At 54.5% G+C, this 15,869-nt stretch overlaps 3 protein-coding genes across 5 annotated transcripts; all 3 read right to left on the bottom strand.

Moving 5' to 3' along the window:
- Positions 1-1,436: 1,436 nt before the first annotated feature.
- On the bottom strand, positions 1,437-3,220 carry LOC135412617 (C-X-C motif chemokine 2-like). Of its 3 annotated transcripts, XM_064651371.1 has the most exons (4): positions 2,950-3,220; positions 2,279-2,414; positions 1,926-2,009; positions 1,437-1,823 (listed from the first exon to the last, which is right to left on the bottom strand). In XM_064651371.1, exons 1-4 carry the CDS (start codon positions 3,011-3,013, stop codon positions 1,691-1,693), a joined length of 417 nt encoding a protein of 138 aa, XP_064507441.1. In that variant the 5' UTR covers positions 3,014-3,220; the 3' UTR covers positions 1,437-1,690. The 3 variants fall into 3 exon arrangements, with proteins under 3 accessions (XP_064507441.1, XP_064507440.1, XP_064507438.1); XM_064651370.1 differs by lacking the exon at positions 2,950-3,220 and having other exon boundaries at positions 2,279-2,883; XM_064651368.1 differs by lacking the exon at positions 2,950-3,220 and having other exon boundaries at positions 1,437-2,009; positions 2,279-2,883.
- Positions 3,221-3,319: 99 nt separating this feature from the next.
- On the bottom strand, positions 3,320-5,017 carry LOC135412619 (alveolar macrophage chemotactic factor-like). The gene is made up of 4 exons (XM_064651373.1): positions 4,280-5,017; positions 3,963-4,092; positions 3,711-3,794; positions 3,320-3,601 (listed from the first exon to the last, which is right to left on the bottom strand). Exons 1-4 carry the CDS (start codon positions 4,341-4,343, stop codon positions 3,577-3,579), a joined length of 303 nt encoding a protein of 100 aa, XP_064507443.1. The 5' UTR covers positions 4,344-5,017; the 3' UTR covers positions 3,320-3,576.
- Positions 5,018-5,929: 912 nt separating this feature from the next.
- Positions 5,930-7,475, bottom strand: LOC135412618 (interleukin-8-like). The gene is made up of 3 exons (XM_064651372.1): positions 7,267-7,475; positions 6,821-6,950; positions 5,930-6,288 (listed from the first exon to the last, which is right to left on the bottom strand). The coding sequence occupies exons 1-3, from the start codon at positions 7,352-7,354 to the stop codon at positions 6,201-6,203; spliced, it is 306 nt and encodes a 101-aa protein (XP_064507442.1). The 5' UTR covers positions 7,355-7,475; the 3' UTR covers positions 5,930-6,200.
- Positions 7,476-15,869: the final 8,394 nt, after the last annotated feature.

Below are 15,869 nucleotides of genomic sequence, written 5' to 3' on the forward strand. Positions count from 1 at the left end.
ATCCAAAATCTTGGACTCTTCCCCTTTTCCAGAAGGCAGCTTCACCGTGATCTCCAGCATTCAGGTAACACTGGGAGGGCTGATGGGCTCCCACCTTCCCAACTCCTAAATCCACATTTGCCCTCTCAAGCTTCACTTTACAAAAGTGGTGAGCATCTGCAGCTCCCACTTAATCCCAAATATTGGGCTTTTGGGACCAGCTTTCCACACCCAGGCTGGGGAGATGTCGGCTACAAATCGTGAGTGAGAAATTGAGACCTCCAAGGTTCGGATCCCTTTTCTAATCTGGGGTTGGTTTTGGTCAGGGAGAAAGTGGTGTGGAAATTCAGAGTTAATTCAGAAGGTGATTTAGGGAAAGACTTGTAAGGACTCAAGGATATCCTTACCTGGCACACTGGGACATGGGAGCAGCAGGAGGTGGTTCAGCTAAAATCAGCATCACAGAGCAGCAGGTCCTTGTCCTGCTTGGTCACCATGGAGGTGGGATGTTCTTCTGGGGGGTCTTCCCAAAGTACATGCAGTTTTTTGATAAGAGTACACAAGTTTGGTCACAGACCCTCCCTCCCTCCCTCTCTCTCTTCCCTTCAGTGTTCCAAGATGACACAAACCCCAAGAGAACCTGGTGGGAACCACTTACATCTTAACCCTATCTGCCAAGCATCACTTTAGGTTAGAATTAATTTTAGGAGATTATAAAGCTCTAGATTCAGGTATGGTGCAATCCCCCCCTGTGACAGTGAGGAAGAAGAGAGTAATCCCTGTGCATGGGCTTATCCTCTTTGGAGACCATCCCACAGCGATTATTTTGGGAGCTTGGGGTTTTTTTTTAGTCAGATTTCTTTCTTGTGTGCTGCCTTTGCACCCATGAGGTCCCGTCCCTGAAGAGATGGAAGTGCCCATGGAAGGGGGGAAGCTGCAGTGTCACCCCCGGACATGCTTACGCTACGATTTTAGGGGGATTTACGCCTTGTTTTATGGAAAGAGCAGCTTTGCTTTAAATTGAGAGTGCCCTGGGGTGGGAAATGCTGCTTGCCCTGGAGGTGGTGGCGCCTCGCCGGCTCCGTCCCTATCCGGGGGACCCTCGGAGGCTGCTGTTCCCACCTGACACAGGGACAAGGAGAGGTCTCCCCGGGTTTGACACCAGCCCTCAGCACCAAACATGCGAGAGCCACAGCCTTCAACTGAGACCTGAGCAAAAAAAACAGAGAAAGTTGCTTATTCCATGAATTCCCACGGAGTGGGGACAGCAGAAACCCAGGCTCCCCTCACAGACCTGCCCTGGGGAGAATCCCAGTGCTGCCAGAGCTAAGCAGCCCAACCTTTCCATAACCTCCGGGCAGCTGGGAAAAGGGAGGTCGTCAAAACCCCGAACCGCCCGCCCCAAAAATCCCAATTTTTCCACGAATCCGGGCAGAAAGAGCCGCCACAGCTGAGGGGGGGAAGCACATTGATCATTTATTGACGGTGCCCAGGCTGGGCTGCCGTAGCCTGCGGGAATATCGCGGCACGCACCACGCGGAGGGAGACGCCGGCTGCCTGAGGGGGGAAAAGCCTTTTTTTCGGCCGGGAGGCAGGGAAAGGCTCCCGCCCCTGCCAAAACCCCGGGAGCAGGGCAAGCGCCAGCGTTGTGCCGCGACACCCGGCGTGTCTCAGCGCGGAGCGGTCTTGTCGCTGCCGTCCCAGCGGGAATTCAGCGCCTCAGGGCTGGCACGGATGGGGAGGGCGGCGGGCCCGGAGCGCGGGAGCCGTGAAGGGAAGGGCACGGCCGCCCCTGCTGAGCCTCCCGCCGCGGCCGCGCCGCCGCTGCCCTCCTGGCGGCATTCCTGCGTGTTGGGCGGGAGGGAAGAAACGGAAAGAAGGAAGAGGTGAGGAAGGAAGGCATCGCCCCGCCAGGGCGTTGGAGATGCCGCTTGGTCCCCGCGTACCTCTGCGTCAGCCTGTGGACGAGCAGCTGGATCCAGGGCGCCTCGGGGGCCACGCACACCCTCTTGTTTTTCTTCAGGGTGAGGCTGCAAGGCCACAAAACCCCCTCAGCCCCCTCCCCAAAGCTTTTCCAACCGACAGAGAAAACTCCCCAGCACGGATATGGGCACACCCCGGACAGCAGGGAGATGGGATTTTTGGATTTGACCCCAAAGAGCCGCACTGGGGGGAACCCCCTTTAAAACAGGCAGCGGCGGCCCTGCGCCTTGCAAGAGTCACCCCGACGCTTGGGAGCTTCAGAGAGGACGCGAGCACCCACAACTCGCAGGAATTGCTTCCCAGACTTTGCACTTACATGATCTCCTTCCTCCGGCAGTGCAGACCAGGCGGCGTGACATCGATGGTGAGGATCAGTCCCAAGTTGATAACCTGGGCGGTCGATTTGATGCACTTGCACCTCATGTTGGTCAGCAGGCTCTCCAGCGACAGACCTGCGCCCCAGAGCAGCCCACACCAGATCTCAGCCCCCCAAAGGGGAGGCAGATGGGGGGGGACATCCCACTCCCCATTATCCCATCCCATCCCAGACACTCATGGGGCCACTTGCAGGGACGGGCTGGTGTTAATGGGGTCTGCAGCAAGGCTAATCCCTCCCAGCACAGCCTCTTTTCCTGTGCGTGGAAGGGGTTTAGCAGCAGGGTTTGAAAACTTAACCAATATTTTATGAATTAAACCCACTGCCCACCCACCAAGCACTCATGTTTCACAGGGGTCTGGAAGAGAAGCAACTTAAACGCTTGAAACAAATCCCCCAGTCCCAGGCATCCCCCTCCAGCTTAGCCACAGGATTTAAAAGATAAACTCAAGCTCAAAGGCAGGCAAGAGACAAATTTGAAAGATAAGCTCAAAGACAGGCAAGAAACAAATCTGAAAGCTTAGCAGAGCCCACACTCAGCCCCATCTGGGACACCCAGTGCCACTATCCAGGTATTTGGAGAGGGACACAGACACCCCAAAGCCACTCACTGCCCCCAGGCACCAAGTTGCTCAGGAGCAGGAGCAGGGCCAGCGCTGCCAGGAGCAGCCTCATCCTTGCTGCCTGCCCCGAGCCAATGCAGGGGCTGCCTTATAGCCAGCCCTGAGGGGATTTCACAGGCTGGGAAGGGCCTGAGAGGGAGGAAAAAGGAGATGCCCCCACGCTTCAACTTCCCTGCCTTCGCTTCCCCCCCATCGCACGTGGCCCACGAAAAAGGCGGAAACCGCCACGGCCGCCTCCTAAAACCTCCTGCTTGCCCCATGTTTTCGGGGAAAGGCTGGTGCCCCCACGCCCCTGCTGCCCCCTGAGCACCCCGAGCCCCCAGAATGCCACAGGAAGGGATGCCAAGGGACGGTAACCTCGGGCTGCCACCTTTATTGGACCTGTTGGCTTGTGCTCAAAAAGGACACCCAGCGCACGGCCGCGGGGTGGGAGGGGAGGGAGGCAGGGACTGGCATGGTCAAGGGTTTAAAGGCATAAAATGCCAAGGGAAAAGGGTCTCAGGGGATCAGGCGGGAGGACGCTCCCCCCAGGACTGGGGTAAAGTGGCAGCAGGATGGGGAGGGGAGGCAGTTCTGGGCCCAGCACATCTGGCCGTCCCTCCGGTGGCAGCTTCCTCAGCGGGGACGCTCTTTCTTCCTCCTGCCAAAAGCAGAAGAGGGGAGGAACGTGTGAAGACAGGTCCCCACGGGATGCCCGTGGTCCTGCCAGGAGCCCTGTGTGCTCAGGGGGAGCGGAGGGGAGGTCTTACAGGTGAGGGAGGTCCTGCAAGAGTTTCTTCACCCAAGGGGTATCGGGATCCACGCAGACCTTCTCCAGGGATTTCAGCTTAATCCTAGAAAACACACACAGGCTTTAAGCACCGTCACTTCCCCCTCCTGCAGTGGAGGGGTTTCGAGCCGCCGAAACACCCCCCCCCCCCCAATAAAAATAAGCACGACACTGAAGTAATTCAGGGAATGTGGGGGGAGTGGGAGGCTCATAACCCCCGGCACACACTTACACCACCTCGAGGCGCCGGCAGCTGCTCCCCACGGGCCGGACCTCGATGCTGTCGTATTTCGCCGGAGGGATGAAGGCTCTGGTGGTTTTGCGGCAGCGGCAGCTCAGGTTGCCATTGGCTTCCAGGAGAGCTGGAGGGACACGCAGCCGCGGCTCACCCATCACCCAAAATCCCACTGCCGTCCCCAAAACCCTTCCCGTGCAATGCGTGTGCCCCCACATCTCACCGGGATCACCCGCTTTAAACCCTGGAGGCGGCAGGATAACACCCCCGAAAACCTCACGTCCCCCCCCAAGCCCGCCCCAGGGGAGCCTCACCTGCGTCCCCGGGGCGGTGGGTCGCCAGCAGCACCCCCAGCAGCAGGGCCGCCCACGCAGCCATGCCGGCCCCACCCCGGCACCGGCAGCATCCCCCTATTTGAGCCGGAAAATAGGAGAAGTGAGGCGGCACGGGCGGCCCCGGGGTCGGGGTGGTTTTCTCCCGTCCCGCTCTGTGCTGACGGAGCTCGCTGAGCTTGCAGTGAGCGCTGCCGGTCAAACGTGGCTCGGGGCTTGGCAGGGGCCCAGGCTTCCCGAAACTGGCTCCGTTTTCCCCTTCCTAGAATGCTGGGTCTTGTAAAGAGATCAGTTGTTTCCCCCAAGTTTGTTCTTAGCCCACACAGCCCCACGAGCCCAGAGGTTTCTCTGTCCTGCATTACTATTATTACAGTAATATCTGTCCTGATATTACTATTTTCTCCTACAGCCACGTTGTCCCCCCACAAGGCGCAGCCCAGCAGAGCTCTGGTGACATTTGCTTTTGGTCTTTTCCCCCAGAACTCTGCCACGTGACCTCACACCCATTCCCTTTCGGCCTGGATTGATTTTTAAAGCCTTACAGCTGCCTGCAAACCCCAGCCCCATCGCAAACATCAGCACTTGGATGTGGGATGCATTGGCTGGATGCAGCTCCCTGCCAGGAACATCGTGGCCTCCAATCAGGACTCAGGGAAATGACAGGTTTGGATGGGAAGGACCCTCAACAAGGGGGAATAGCTTTACGCTGGCAGAGGGCAGGGTTAGATGGGATTTTGGGAAGAAGGTCTTCCCTGTGAGGGTGGGGAGGCCCTGGCACAGGTTGCCCAGAGAAGCTGTGGCTGCCCCATCCCTGGAAGTGTCCAAGGCCAGGTTGGATGGGGCTTGGAGCAACCTGGGATAGTGAAAGGTGTCCCTGCCCATGGCAGGGGGATGGAACGAGATGAGCTTTAAGGTGCCTTCCAACCCAAACTGTCCTGTGATTCTATGTCCTATATTACTTCAAAGCTAGGAGATCCAGGGAAATACAACGGCAGGAAAAAAATCCTGAATTTTATTGGACTTGAGCTCTCGGGACAGGACACGCCACGCTGTGCCACACAAACCCCAGACACACACTCTGTCGCTGAGCACCTCACACAGAAAGAGTCACAAAGTCATTCCTAAAGAAGCAGGAGCAGCCCCTCACAGAGGACGGCTTCGCAGTCCACGGGCAAGTAAATAAATGAAGGATTCAGGTTCACACCGATCCGGGGACCAAATGCAGGGGGAAACAACCCCCACAAACCCACCGTGGGGCTGGGGCCAGCAGTGAGCCACCCTCCCTACAGGCACTGCCAGTGTTTCAGGAGGGGGGGAAGCGAGGGCAAAGTGAGGAGCAGCCAGGTCTGCACACCCGGGCATCGTCCACCAGCCCGTCTCGGGGCTCTGGGCATCAACTTCCTTAGCAGGAAACTTATTTTTTCTTCCTGCGAAAAGCAGAAGGAGGAGAAATGTGTGAATGCCGAGAAAAGCGGGTCCTGGGGGGAGGAAGCTCCTGCCCCAGGCAAAGGAAGTCACTGCCATTTCCCCAGGGTGGGAATCACTCGCTGGGACAGCCACAAACCCGGCACGGGCACGGAGTGGGGCGGTTTCCCAGCCCAGCACCTGCACCTGCAATGAGCCAACCCTGCTCCTGCCATTGCTCCCCACCTTTTTTTTTCCCCCTCTAAAATGTTTTTGGAGACGCAGCACTGTGCATATAAGCCAGGGAGAGCATGACCCATGGACGGGTCCTGTGGAACTGCACAGCAAAGAATTGCCCCTCACTGCCTTGGGAGCGAGTCCCTTGGCCACCAGCAGCCCCCCCAGAGCCCCCCAGATCCACGAGCACTTCTCAGGAGTGCAGATGTGCTGGAATGCTGTCCAAGGCCACCTGAGCCAAAGGGGTTTCCACCAAACCAACTCACGTGCTAGCGATACGCTTCAGCAGCTTCTTTACCCAAGGGGCTTCGGGATTCACACACACCTTCCCTGCAGCTCTTAATTTAATTCTGAAACGCAAGGAGAGCTCCTGAGCATTCCTGTCCCCTCCAAAGGCAGGGATTTGAGCAGCCAGACCTGATAGGCAAGAGTCAGCTTTTGTTCACAGTGCCAGAGAAAGCAGCCAGAGACAGAGGAAGCCACGGGATGGCTAGGAACAAGGAAAATGCAACACATTCCCATGTGGAGCAAAGACTTGAAGACCAGAGCATGGTTCAAACACAGGTTTTTTTCTGGAGATTTACAAATGTATCAATGCTGAGCAGTTAAGGAATTCTGGGAAAATTAGTTCTGGCCCGGGGTTTAAAGATGTGCTCCCTCCAAGCTGCAAACAACCCCCTCTCCAGCACGCTCCCTGCTAAGCACCAGCATGAGGAAATCACACTTTCCCTGGCTGGAAACATTCCTTTGGGTCCTGTAGCAGGTGGCCTGGGGTGCATTTCCACACCTCATATTTCTCAGGGAGCAAGCCAGCAGCAGTTTTGGAAAGGTTTCCAGCAAGGCAGCGCGGAAGCGGGATGGCGGCAGAAGCGCAGCACTTACATGATCTCCGTGCGCCTGCAGGTGCTGCCCACCGGCCTTATCTCAATGCTCTCATATTTCTTGGGACTGATGTAGTCCGAGGTTGTCTTGGCACACCTACAGCTCAGGTTCCCATTCACCTCCAGGATGGCTGGGAGAGAGAGAAGGGGGCAATTTACAGACACAAACCGCGCTGTTAGAGATGCAGCAGCTCCGAGAGCCAAAGGAACTTTCCCTTTCCATGTTTTCACTGACAGCACTGCAGGGACCACAGTAAGAAGCCGTGCCTCTGCCTCAGTTCCCTGCTCCCACACAGCTCCTGAAAGCTGAACCAGACCCTGGCAAAGGACGGCCACACTTTTTCCCTCAGCTAAACAGGCAGGAAGACCCCAGTCTCCTCCAGTCCCTGGATGCGGGTGATGCCCACCCACAGCAGGGAGCTGACAGCAAAGCCACCCGGAGCTCACCTGCGTGGGCTGAGTGGGACATCACCAGCAGCAGCAGCAGCCAGGGGAGCACGGGGACTCCCATCCCTGTCCCAGCCAGCACTCGCATCCTCGCGGCAGGATCGGCCCCGGGGACGCTCTGAGGAGCCGGGCGCACAAACACCCCTATTTATTGGGGAGGGTCACACGCCGACTCAGGCACAAGGGTCACACTTGAGCAGTCAACAGCCAGCCAGCAGAGCATGGAGAGGGGTGACATCATTTCTCGGCTGCTCCCACAGCCGCCTCGGGGGCTGAACTGACAATATTGTTGATCGAGACCTCCCACTGGGACGAGGCGCAGATTTGGATTCCCCACACCCTGTTTCTGTTGGGTCTGTGCTCATATCACCCCTCACTCCCTTGAGCATTTACCCCTCAACCACACAAAAAAGCCCAGCATAAAACCAGAGTGCCAGCCCTGGCTGAGCAGAGGGGGTTTGATGCACTCAGACATTTACATATTTCTTTCTTAGGGCTGTATTTCCCCCACGCTATTTTTGCTGCCTCTTTCATCAGCAAAAACGCCTCGCCGTGGAAAAATAATCAAGATCTCTGCTCTGTTTCTACTCAGACCCTTCAGATCTCATGCTTGGCTGGACTAGTAACACACCCGGGGTGGCCACAGCAGCATCCCATGTCCGTGGATGTCAATGGGACAGGGGCTGCCCTGAATAAAGTCTGCAAAGTCACCAGCCAGGAAGCCAAAGGGGAAGGGGGACAGGCGAGGAGGAAGGAAGAGGGCACGAGAAAAGCGATGTGGTTCGTGTGATAATGTTGTAATTTGGAGCTTTCAAATTGCATCAGCATTTTATATAGTAACAAAATGGTACATTAAAAAAAAAAAAAAAAAAAAAAGTCTTCCACTCAAGCTACTCATCTCTCTCTGTGAACCTGGTTTTTCCTCTAAGTCCAAAAGTCTTGTGAAGACCTTGTTCAAGAGATCAAGGTCAAAAAGAGACGATCGAGTTTAACTCCCTGTACACCAGGGTCATGGAGAGGCCAGGGAAAATTTCCACGGGCTATTCCCCAAGTCCTACAGAAGGAACAAGCACCTTGCTGTCACAGCAGTGAAAAAGGACATGGCCTTAAAACTCCTTTTTGTTCAGTCCTTTCAGATTTAAATTTCCTTGCAGAGAGTTATTAGAAGCCCTACCTAGGACTGGTTTTGCCAGGTTGTGGAAGGGTTCTCTCGGAAAAAAAAATGGTGGGGAAGGCAGCGATTCACCGGGAGAGATGACCAGTCACCTACACAAACTGCTACGGAAGCACAAAAGACCTCTCCAGATCTTTCTAGGCAGGAAAGGCGGAATCAGCGTGGAGGCGGCGAGGAAGGAGGACTCGGCTGCCACGCCAGGGTTTCTGAATCAGCCCACTGGTTCTGATGGATGACTAACGGGCAGTTGAGGGGCCTGTGGTGTTCTGTCAGGAAGGAAAAGCCACAGTCCCTGCAGTGCCCCATGTTCCTGCGCACCAGTGGGAGCTTTGAAAAGGGAGAAGGGGGGTGAGGATCTGACCTGCCGCTATATTTAAGTTAACCGCTTCCTAGATGCCAGGAATTCGGAAGAAGGGCCCTCACGTATCAATCTGTGGCCTCACCCAGGCCAGAACCAACTGAAACATGTACAAAACACCCTCACAGCTTCTCTATTTTCTGCAGCAGCTGCACCTTTGCAGGCAAGACTTTTATTTCAGTCATTTTTTATCAAATTTTTTACACCTCCTGAATCCTTCCCCCAGCACCTAAATCACAGCCAGAATTTTTCAGCCCGCTCCTCCCTTCACCCAGGGCTCCTTGCAGGAGAAAAAAAAAAAACCAAACACTATGGGGTTTTTGTGTTTTAAATTTCCCCCCCAAAAACCCCAACCGCAGTGAATCTTCACTGCTGCGGTTTGTGGTCCTGTACCTGCTTCAGAGATAAAGATGCCTCCTACCGAAACCTGAAACCCACACCTATTTCAGCCTCAGTGTGAGAGCACCAGAATTAGCCAAAACCTAACGAAATCAGTCCAAAATTAGGTTGGCTGAGCGACCTGTAGAGCTTACTGTCACTTACTGTCTTCGAGCCAAGGCGAACAGACTCGCTGGTGATGCAGCGTGGGGACACAAATCTCAGTTTGGGCTCATGTTTGGTGACAGCAGAGCAGTGACACCTCTGCAAGCAGGTGAGAAACCTGCTACGGGCATTTTTAAAACCTTTTGGTCTGCTTGAGGGCCAGACACAGGGAATACAGTACGAGGGAGCTTTTGAAAGAGACGGGATAAGGCAGAAGGAGAAAGGCTCCGAGCGGGAACCAGAGGAACTAAGGATAATTTTGAGAACTGTGAATGTGACATTCCTGCCTCCCCAGTCAATCCCGAGCCATAGGACCTGTGTGGAGCAGCTTTCCATGGCAGGGACAGCCGCAGTAGGTGTTGAGCAGCAGGTCAGCACGAGCCCCGGAGCAGGGGCAGTTTTTGGGACATCCCAGCCACCCGCTCCAGAGATGCAAATGGCACCGAGCGAGCCCAGGAGAAAAGCCCCGGACTGCTGTGCCAACTTGCACTAGAAAAGCACCGTGGGGAGCACCCCGGCGCCCCGCAGCCCTGCCGAGCTCTCGCTCTGTTTCTGCCCCGAGTCAATCCGAAACACCGAGCCGAGGAGCGGCGTTATCCCTCCGGGGCACACCGGGAGAGCCGAAAGCACCGCGTCGCCTGGCACGGATGAGGCGAGGCAGGAGGGAGACCCGAGGGCTTTCCCAGAAAGTGCCACCGAGGCCGTGGGCCCTGGTTCCCTTCCCACACATTTGCATGTGGGCGCAGGAACCGGTCTAGACGCCGCAGGTGCCGCAGAGCGCCCGGGCGCCGTTGGGGATTTGCATCGCGGTGACGGCGACAGCTCAACCCCTTGCCATGGGAGCAACGGGATGATGAGGGACACGAAGTCAGACTGCAACAGGAGGGAGCCAATGGACACTGTGAGCCAGCAGTGCCTGTTGACGGGGCCTTGCTGCTCTCTCTGCACAGTCAGAGCCACTTCAACCTGGAGTTCTCTGCGTCTCCGGCAGCCGGGAGGAAGGGCTCCGGCTTTTAGCACTTCCTTCTCAGGGTAGTCAAGAAGCCATCCAGGTCTACTCACAATGGCTTAACACGCTCCTGCAAACTCCTCCAGCTAGATCTTGCTTCACAAGATAAGAAGTTGCCACCCCCAACAACCCCCAGCAGCACCTTTCCCTGGAATACCAAGAGGATGCAGCAAGCCCGCAACTAGAAAAAGGAATTAGACTCTGGGACTACCAGGATATGGAAGGAGTCACATGAGCTTTCACAGTCAGACCTCTCGGTGCATGACAAGGACCAAAGAGATACCCAAAGTGCCACAAATACAACAGGAATGGCCCGCAGGTTCATCTCCCCTCCGCGCTCCAGAGGGAGCAGCCTCCTGAAGGCATGTTCTGATTTCTGGAGCCAAATCATATCCTATTTGGGCAACCTTCCCAAAAGTCCTTCCCAAACACTTCCCAGAAGTCCTAGCACCAATCTCCCAGGAGTGTTACAGCAGTTTCCTCCCCTTCTCCTTGGAGTCTGACATCTCGATAAATGCAGCTACAAGTTTGGTTAAAACATTTTCTGTTTTTCCACTTATTAGTGGTTTCCACTTTAGTTGAGCCCATAATTAAGCTGTCTCCACATTACTTGGCTTGCAGGATAACCCAGAGTCATTTTTTTCGCTCATGTCCACTTAACGCTTCAAGGCCTTTCCTTATCCTCTTTTTGCCAGGTGCCTCCCCACTTGTTTTTCCCTCGGGGAAGATGCTTTCCCCACATTTCACCCACAAGCCACCACAGGAGTAGCTGTACTTAGAAAAGCCCCAAGCCAAGAGTGACTGTTCTCCAGCAGCGAGTAGAAGTGCACATGGTAAGGAGGGGAAATCCAGGTCTGCACTGAGAAGGAAGCTGCAATACTAATGTCTTCTGGGGAAATGAGCAGCCCTCCCACCCCTTGGAAAGCCCCTTCTCAAGCTTTCCTCTTGAACCCAGCACCCCTTGAATCAGCACTTTGGACACCAGAGCCTTGTGCCCGGAGATGCTCTCAAAGCAGACAGAGAAACCTGAGCCCAGCTTCTGCTAAGGACAGAAGTCTCAGCAGGAATTGATACTGAAAGGAGCTGTCTTGGGCTGAAATAACCCAGTTCACGTTTGGGGGGTATGAAAGGAAGGCAGGTCAAGCACACAAGTCGTGCTTCGTGATGGAAGGTCGGCAAGCTCTGGCCTGCCGGGTGGAAATGGGGAGGGAGATGAAAGGGCAGCGCTCAGAGAGAGAAGAAAGGCTTCACGGGAAAGTGAAACCAAGAAGCACAAAGCCATAAAACCCATGAAATCTGCTTTGATCTTTCCTCAGCTTTTATCTCGCCTGTCGCTCACGACGCACGCCCTGGAAACTAATAAGGCCTAAATTAGAGTCAAATCTGCCGCAGGGCACAGCCAGGGGCTGGATTCGGAATGTCCCTGCAGCGTTTCGGGCATCTCCCCTCCCTTCCATACCCCCACCCTGCCAGCCCCTCACAGACACTCACTAGAGCATCTCCTGGCTTGAGGTTTTGTCGTGCGAGAAAAGTTTTCCACCCCAAACCCGAAGCTCCCCACCGCTGCTAATCCACTGAAATGGAAAAGGGGGGGGAAAGCCTTTTTTACCTAACAGACTGATTTTTCAGGGATGAGCAACAAGAAAGTTGACCCAGCGAGTGCAGCTCGGAGCGCAGGCCACTAGAGAGCAGCAGACACCAGCGTTGCTGACGGCAGCCGAGCAAGGGAAAACCGGGCGGGAAAGGAGACTTGGAGACGGCCCGGGATCTGCCCAAGTGTCCTGTTGGTCGGTAAGTGCACAGAAAAAAAGTTAAATCCTTGCAGATGTTACATGTGCCTGCTTTCATCACAAAGGTGGTGGTGGTGGGTTCCCTGAGAAGGCGGCTTCCAGAAGTATTTCTGAACCACCAGCTTCGAGGTTTTCCCCCAGCCTGTCATTTCTGCTCACGGCTTTGTGCCAGAGTACACAGAGGGTGGGGTGCCCAAGGAACGGCAGTGGAGGTGGGATGCAGCCAAGAAGGACCAAGTGGCTGGGTGTTGGGGTGGGAATGAACAGGGGAAACTCAGACCTGGGGAAGGAAAGAAAAGGGAAGGCAGATGAGATGAAAGAAGGGCTTCCTCCTCTCCCAAAAGCACAGGTTGGTGCTCTTTGCTCAATTCCCAGGCAAGAGCAGCAGCAGAACTGGCTCGTCTTGATGTTCTGCAGCAAAGCAGAGTTCAGGGGAGGTTTTTGGGTGGGGAGAGGCACAGAGGCATCCTGGAAATCTAGAAATGCAGGTTAGACCCTGCAGACCCTGCAGCAATGTAAAGGGACCTTCGTCTGAGGGAGGATGGAGGAAGATGCTGCACAGATCACCCTGAAAAATGAGGAGGAGGAGGAGATGCCTTCTTTCTCCTGCACGGCTGGGGGACTGGATGAAGCCAGCACCACGCCCGTTTTTCCAACTCCAGAGATTGCCAGAGGCATGAAGGTGCAATGCCTTTTCAGCATGTGTCCCCTGGCTCTATTCCCAGCTAGAAAGCTGGGAGGTTAAGTAATCTTAAGCTGAGACAGGAGCCTTACTCTTCAAGCTGCACACCTGGAAGCAGCTGGAAGCTGTTAGTGTCACTGGAAGCCAGCGTGCCAGTCAGAAAAAAAAAAGGCTGGGGCTTTCCTCTGGGAGCAGCTGGAGAACTGGGGAGCAGGCTGCCTGCCTCCATCACTCCTGTGATCTCACAGTGTTCCTGGGAGAGCACACATTTGGGATCTCTTGAATCCCAAGGAGGAGCCATGGTGGGATCCAAGTTTAAGGGAGCTCAAGGCAAAAATCTTCCCTAATTTCTCCTGGGTTTCTGCTTGTAAGGGAGTTTTGCATCCCACAGAGATGCTTCCCCCGGGACACTGTTGGATGCTTATTTGCTGAAAGGCAACTCGGGGGCAGCCTGCAGTGTCACAGTTCCAGAGAGGAAAGGTGAAGGAGGGAAAGGCTGTGGAATGGGGCAGCATTTTCCCCAGGGTTTGAGCAAACTGTTCCCCAGGAAGCATCCAGCCCTGGGGACTGATATAACTGTCAGACAGGCTGGTTATGTCCGAGCCTGGCTTTTCCTGTCTGGTTATCATTCCAGCTGGAGGGGAGCGATACTGGGAAAGCCACCCCATGGGACTGGAGGGCATTCAGCTGCTCCCTGGAGAGCTGCTCCCCAGCTTTGCAGGGAGTGTGGGTAAAATGCATTTCCATGCCAAACATCTTCAGAAACTGGGATTTTCAATACTTGGGAAATATCAGCCAACACAAACTAATGCTTTAAGTCCACCCCACTGCTTCAACACTCACCCAGCGTTGGGAGGCAACTGCAAGGGGCCCTCCCCAGTTTGCTTTGTCATGCTAAAGAAACGATGTTTATCTGCCCCAAACTCACATGCATGAGACTGAGAGACTGACAGCAACACAAGAACGTGATTCACAGCACATTTTCACCGAGCCCTGCCTCACCCACAGTGTTTTCTGTGCTGTTGAATCAGCCTGTGGAAGTGTTTAAAGGTCACAGTGCTAAATGCCATCAAAGTATTTTTGCTACTCCGACTGCATCGGCCCCAGGATTGTGCCTGCCCTGCTTCAGGCAAGGAGAGGAAAGCTGCTGCATCCTGCCTCTGATGCCTCAGGATATCTGATGATGTGCAGGAGGTCACACAGTCCCTATCCCATCTCTCACACAGCTCCAAGGTGAGGCAGCCGTGTCCCAAGTCCAGTCACCCCTCTGTGTCACCTCCCACCTCCTCACAGGTAATGCCGCAGCTATTTGCCCTACCCAGCTGATATTTCCTCAGTTTCTGAGCTATTTTCTGAATTGCTCGAGCTATCAGGGTGTTTGCATAAACAGCAGCACACTCACCCCCTCCCTGCCCAGCCTCTCCTAAGGTTAGTCACCATCCTGCCGAACCCCAGACTAACCCTCGGGCAGGGAGCCCACGTTTCTACCACACCTACGGAAAAAACCTTCTTTGGAGGTGCACATAACCACACACAGTAAGTTCCTGCATTTCAGGGGCACAACAGAAGCCCCACAGCAGCCATTAGCACACTGAATCACAGAATGGTTTGGGTTGGTAAGGGACCTTAAAGCTCATCCAGTCCCACCCCCTGCCATGGGCAGGGACACCTTCCAATAGACCAAGTTGCTCCAAGCCCTGTCCAAGCTGGCCTTGGACACTCCCAGGGATGGGGCAGCCACCAACTTCAACTTACAAGTACTTAAAACAGAAGTAAAAACACTGTCCTAACCCCAAACCTGTGTTCTGTAAAGAGTGTTTTCACTGAGGAAGGCAGGCTGGTTGAAAGACACGGTGGGAAAGCTTTGTGTGGAAAAAGTAGAGTCCTGACTCTGCTCCTTCCTGCACTCATTCTCTCTTCATTCCTCTACTTTCAACACGACAGGACTGGTCAGGTAAACATAATCATACTCCTCTCTCCAGAAAGCACAAACAAGCAAAATCATACCCATCTCCCCAAAAAGAACAACCCAGAAGAAACAAGGCACAAGCAACCCAAAAGGCTGTTGCTGCAGGTTCACGACAGGGTAACAGCTGCTCTCCCCATTTCAACTCCATTAGAGAAAACAGGCTCTTCCCTTAAGACCATCTCTTCAACCACTTGGAAAAGTGCTGTGTTGGCACAGAACTCTCTAACAAGGAGTAAATTTCAACTCAGCTGCTTCCAAGACAAGTTGCACTGACACCAGGTATTATGACAACACCTAAACAAGAGAAAGGCTCCCCGCTGTGCAGAGACCTCTACTTGCATCTGAAAGAAGGTGAGGACAAGGCATATTCCTGTGAGCAAACAAGTTCCTGTTCCAGTTCAATAGGAGCCCCCAGCACAAACTACTAGTAAAACAACTGGAAAAACTTTGTGTACTTACATATGGGAGTCTGACTGCTGGAGGAGCAATGAAGTGAGAGCTCTGTCACCTCTGCAGCCAAACTGTGCTTCACAGTCTGCTGAGAGACGTGGCACTGGCTCTGCTACCATGAGCAGGAAGCTGCAAGGGAGTCTCTACACTCGGGCTCAGCTAGGAAATACCCAATTCCCTGTAAAGTATTCCCACCTGGGAAGGCCAAGTGAGGGGGCAGCTTGTTTGGGTGCCTTCCTCAGCTGCCTCGTGATGGGCAGCAGGGGGAGATGGGAAGAAGAGAAATTAATGACATTTTACCCTCTGAGTCCTTTCCTAAAGGCTTCTGCCATGTCTTAGTAAAATCACCAAATCACTGCTGCTTGCACAGGCACAGGAGTTCCCTGCCATTCGTGTCCTGCTGCTCTCTCCCCACTTTGCAGCAAAGCTTTTTAGCACGTGCCAATCCCTCAAGTCAGAAAGTGGCTTAACATTAAATTTGTGCCCAAGGAGCCAAAAAATCCAGGATTAACAGGCTCTCCTCTCTCCTTTCATTCTGCTTACACACTTCCAGTGACCCATTTTACACAGCCCTGAGGGCTGGAGGGGCTCTGCAGCCAGACTTTTCCTGCTTGTTCGTATTTCCACA

The sequence above is a fragment of the Pseudopipra pipra genome, chromosome 4 (genome assembly GCF_036250125.1).
Source record: "Pseudopipra pipra isolate bDixPip1 chromosome 4, bDixPip1.hap1, whole genome shotgun sequence".
NCBI classification, from domain to species: Eukaryota; Metazoa; Chordata; class Aves; order Passeriformes; family Pipridae; genus Pseudopipra; species Pseudopipra pipra.

What these genes read in the sequence shown, in the direction of transcription:
- LOC135412617 (XM_064651368.1), bottom strand. Translation starts at nt 2,505, where the DNA reads ATGGGATGGGATAATGGGGAGTGGGATGTCCCCCCCCATCTGCCTCCC. An exon ending in TGCCGGAGGAAGGAGATCAT is followed by an intron (nt 2,010 to 2,278) that starts GTAAGTGCAAAG and finishes GTGGCCTTGCAG; the next exon opens with CCTCACCCTGAAGAAAAACA.
- LOC135412619 (XM_064651373.1), bottom strand. Translation starts at nt 4,343, where the DNA reads ATGGCTGCGTGGGCGGCCCTGCTGCTGGGGGTGCTGCTGGCGACCCAC. An exon ending in CCACCGCCCCGGGGACGCAG is followed by an intron (nt 4,093 to 4,279) that starts GTGAGGCTCCCC and finishes GTGTCCCTCCAG; the next exon opens with CTCTCCTGGAAGCCAATGGC. An exon ending in TGCCGGCGCCTCGAGGTGGT is followed by an intron (nt 3,795 to 3,962) that starts GTAAGTGTGTGC and finishes TGTGTTTTCTAG; the next exon opens with GATTAAGCTGAAATCCCTGG.
- LOC135412618 (XM_064651372.1), bottom strand. Translation starts at nt 7,354, where the DNA reads ATGCGAGTGCTGGCTGGGACAGGGATGGGAGTCCCCGTGCTCCCCTGG. An exon ending in GTCCCACTCAGCCCACGCAG is followed by an intron (nt 6,951 to 7,266) that starts GTGAGCTCCGGG and finishes TCTCTCTCCCAG; the next exon opens with CCATCCTGGAGGTGAATGGG. An exon ending in TGCAGGCGCACGGAGATCAT is followed by an intron (nt 6,289 to 6,820) that starts GTAAGTGCTGCG and finishes CTTGCGTTTCAG; the next exon opens with AATTAAATTAAGAGCTGCAG.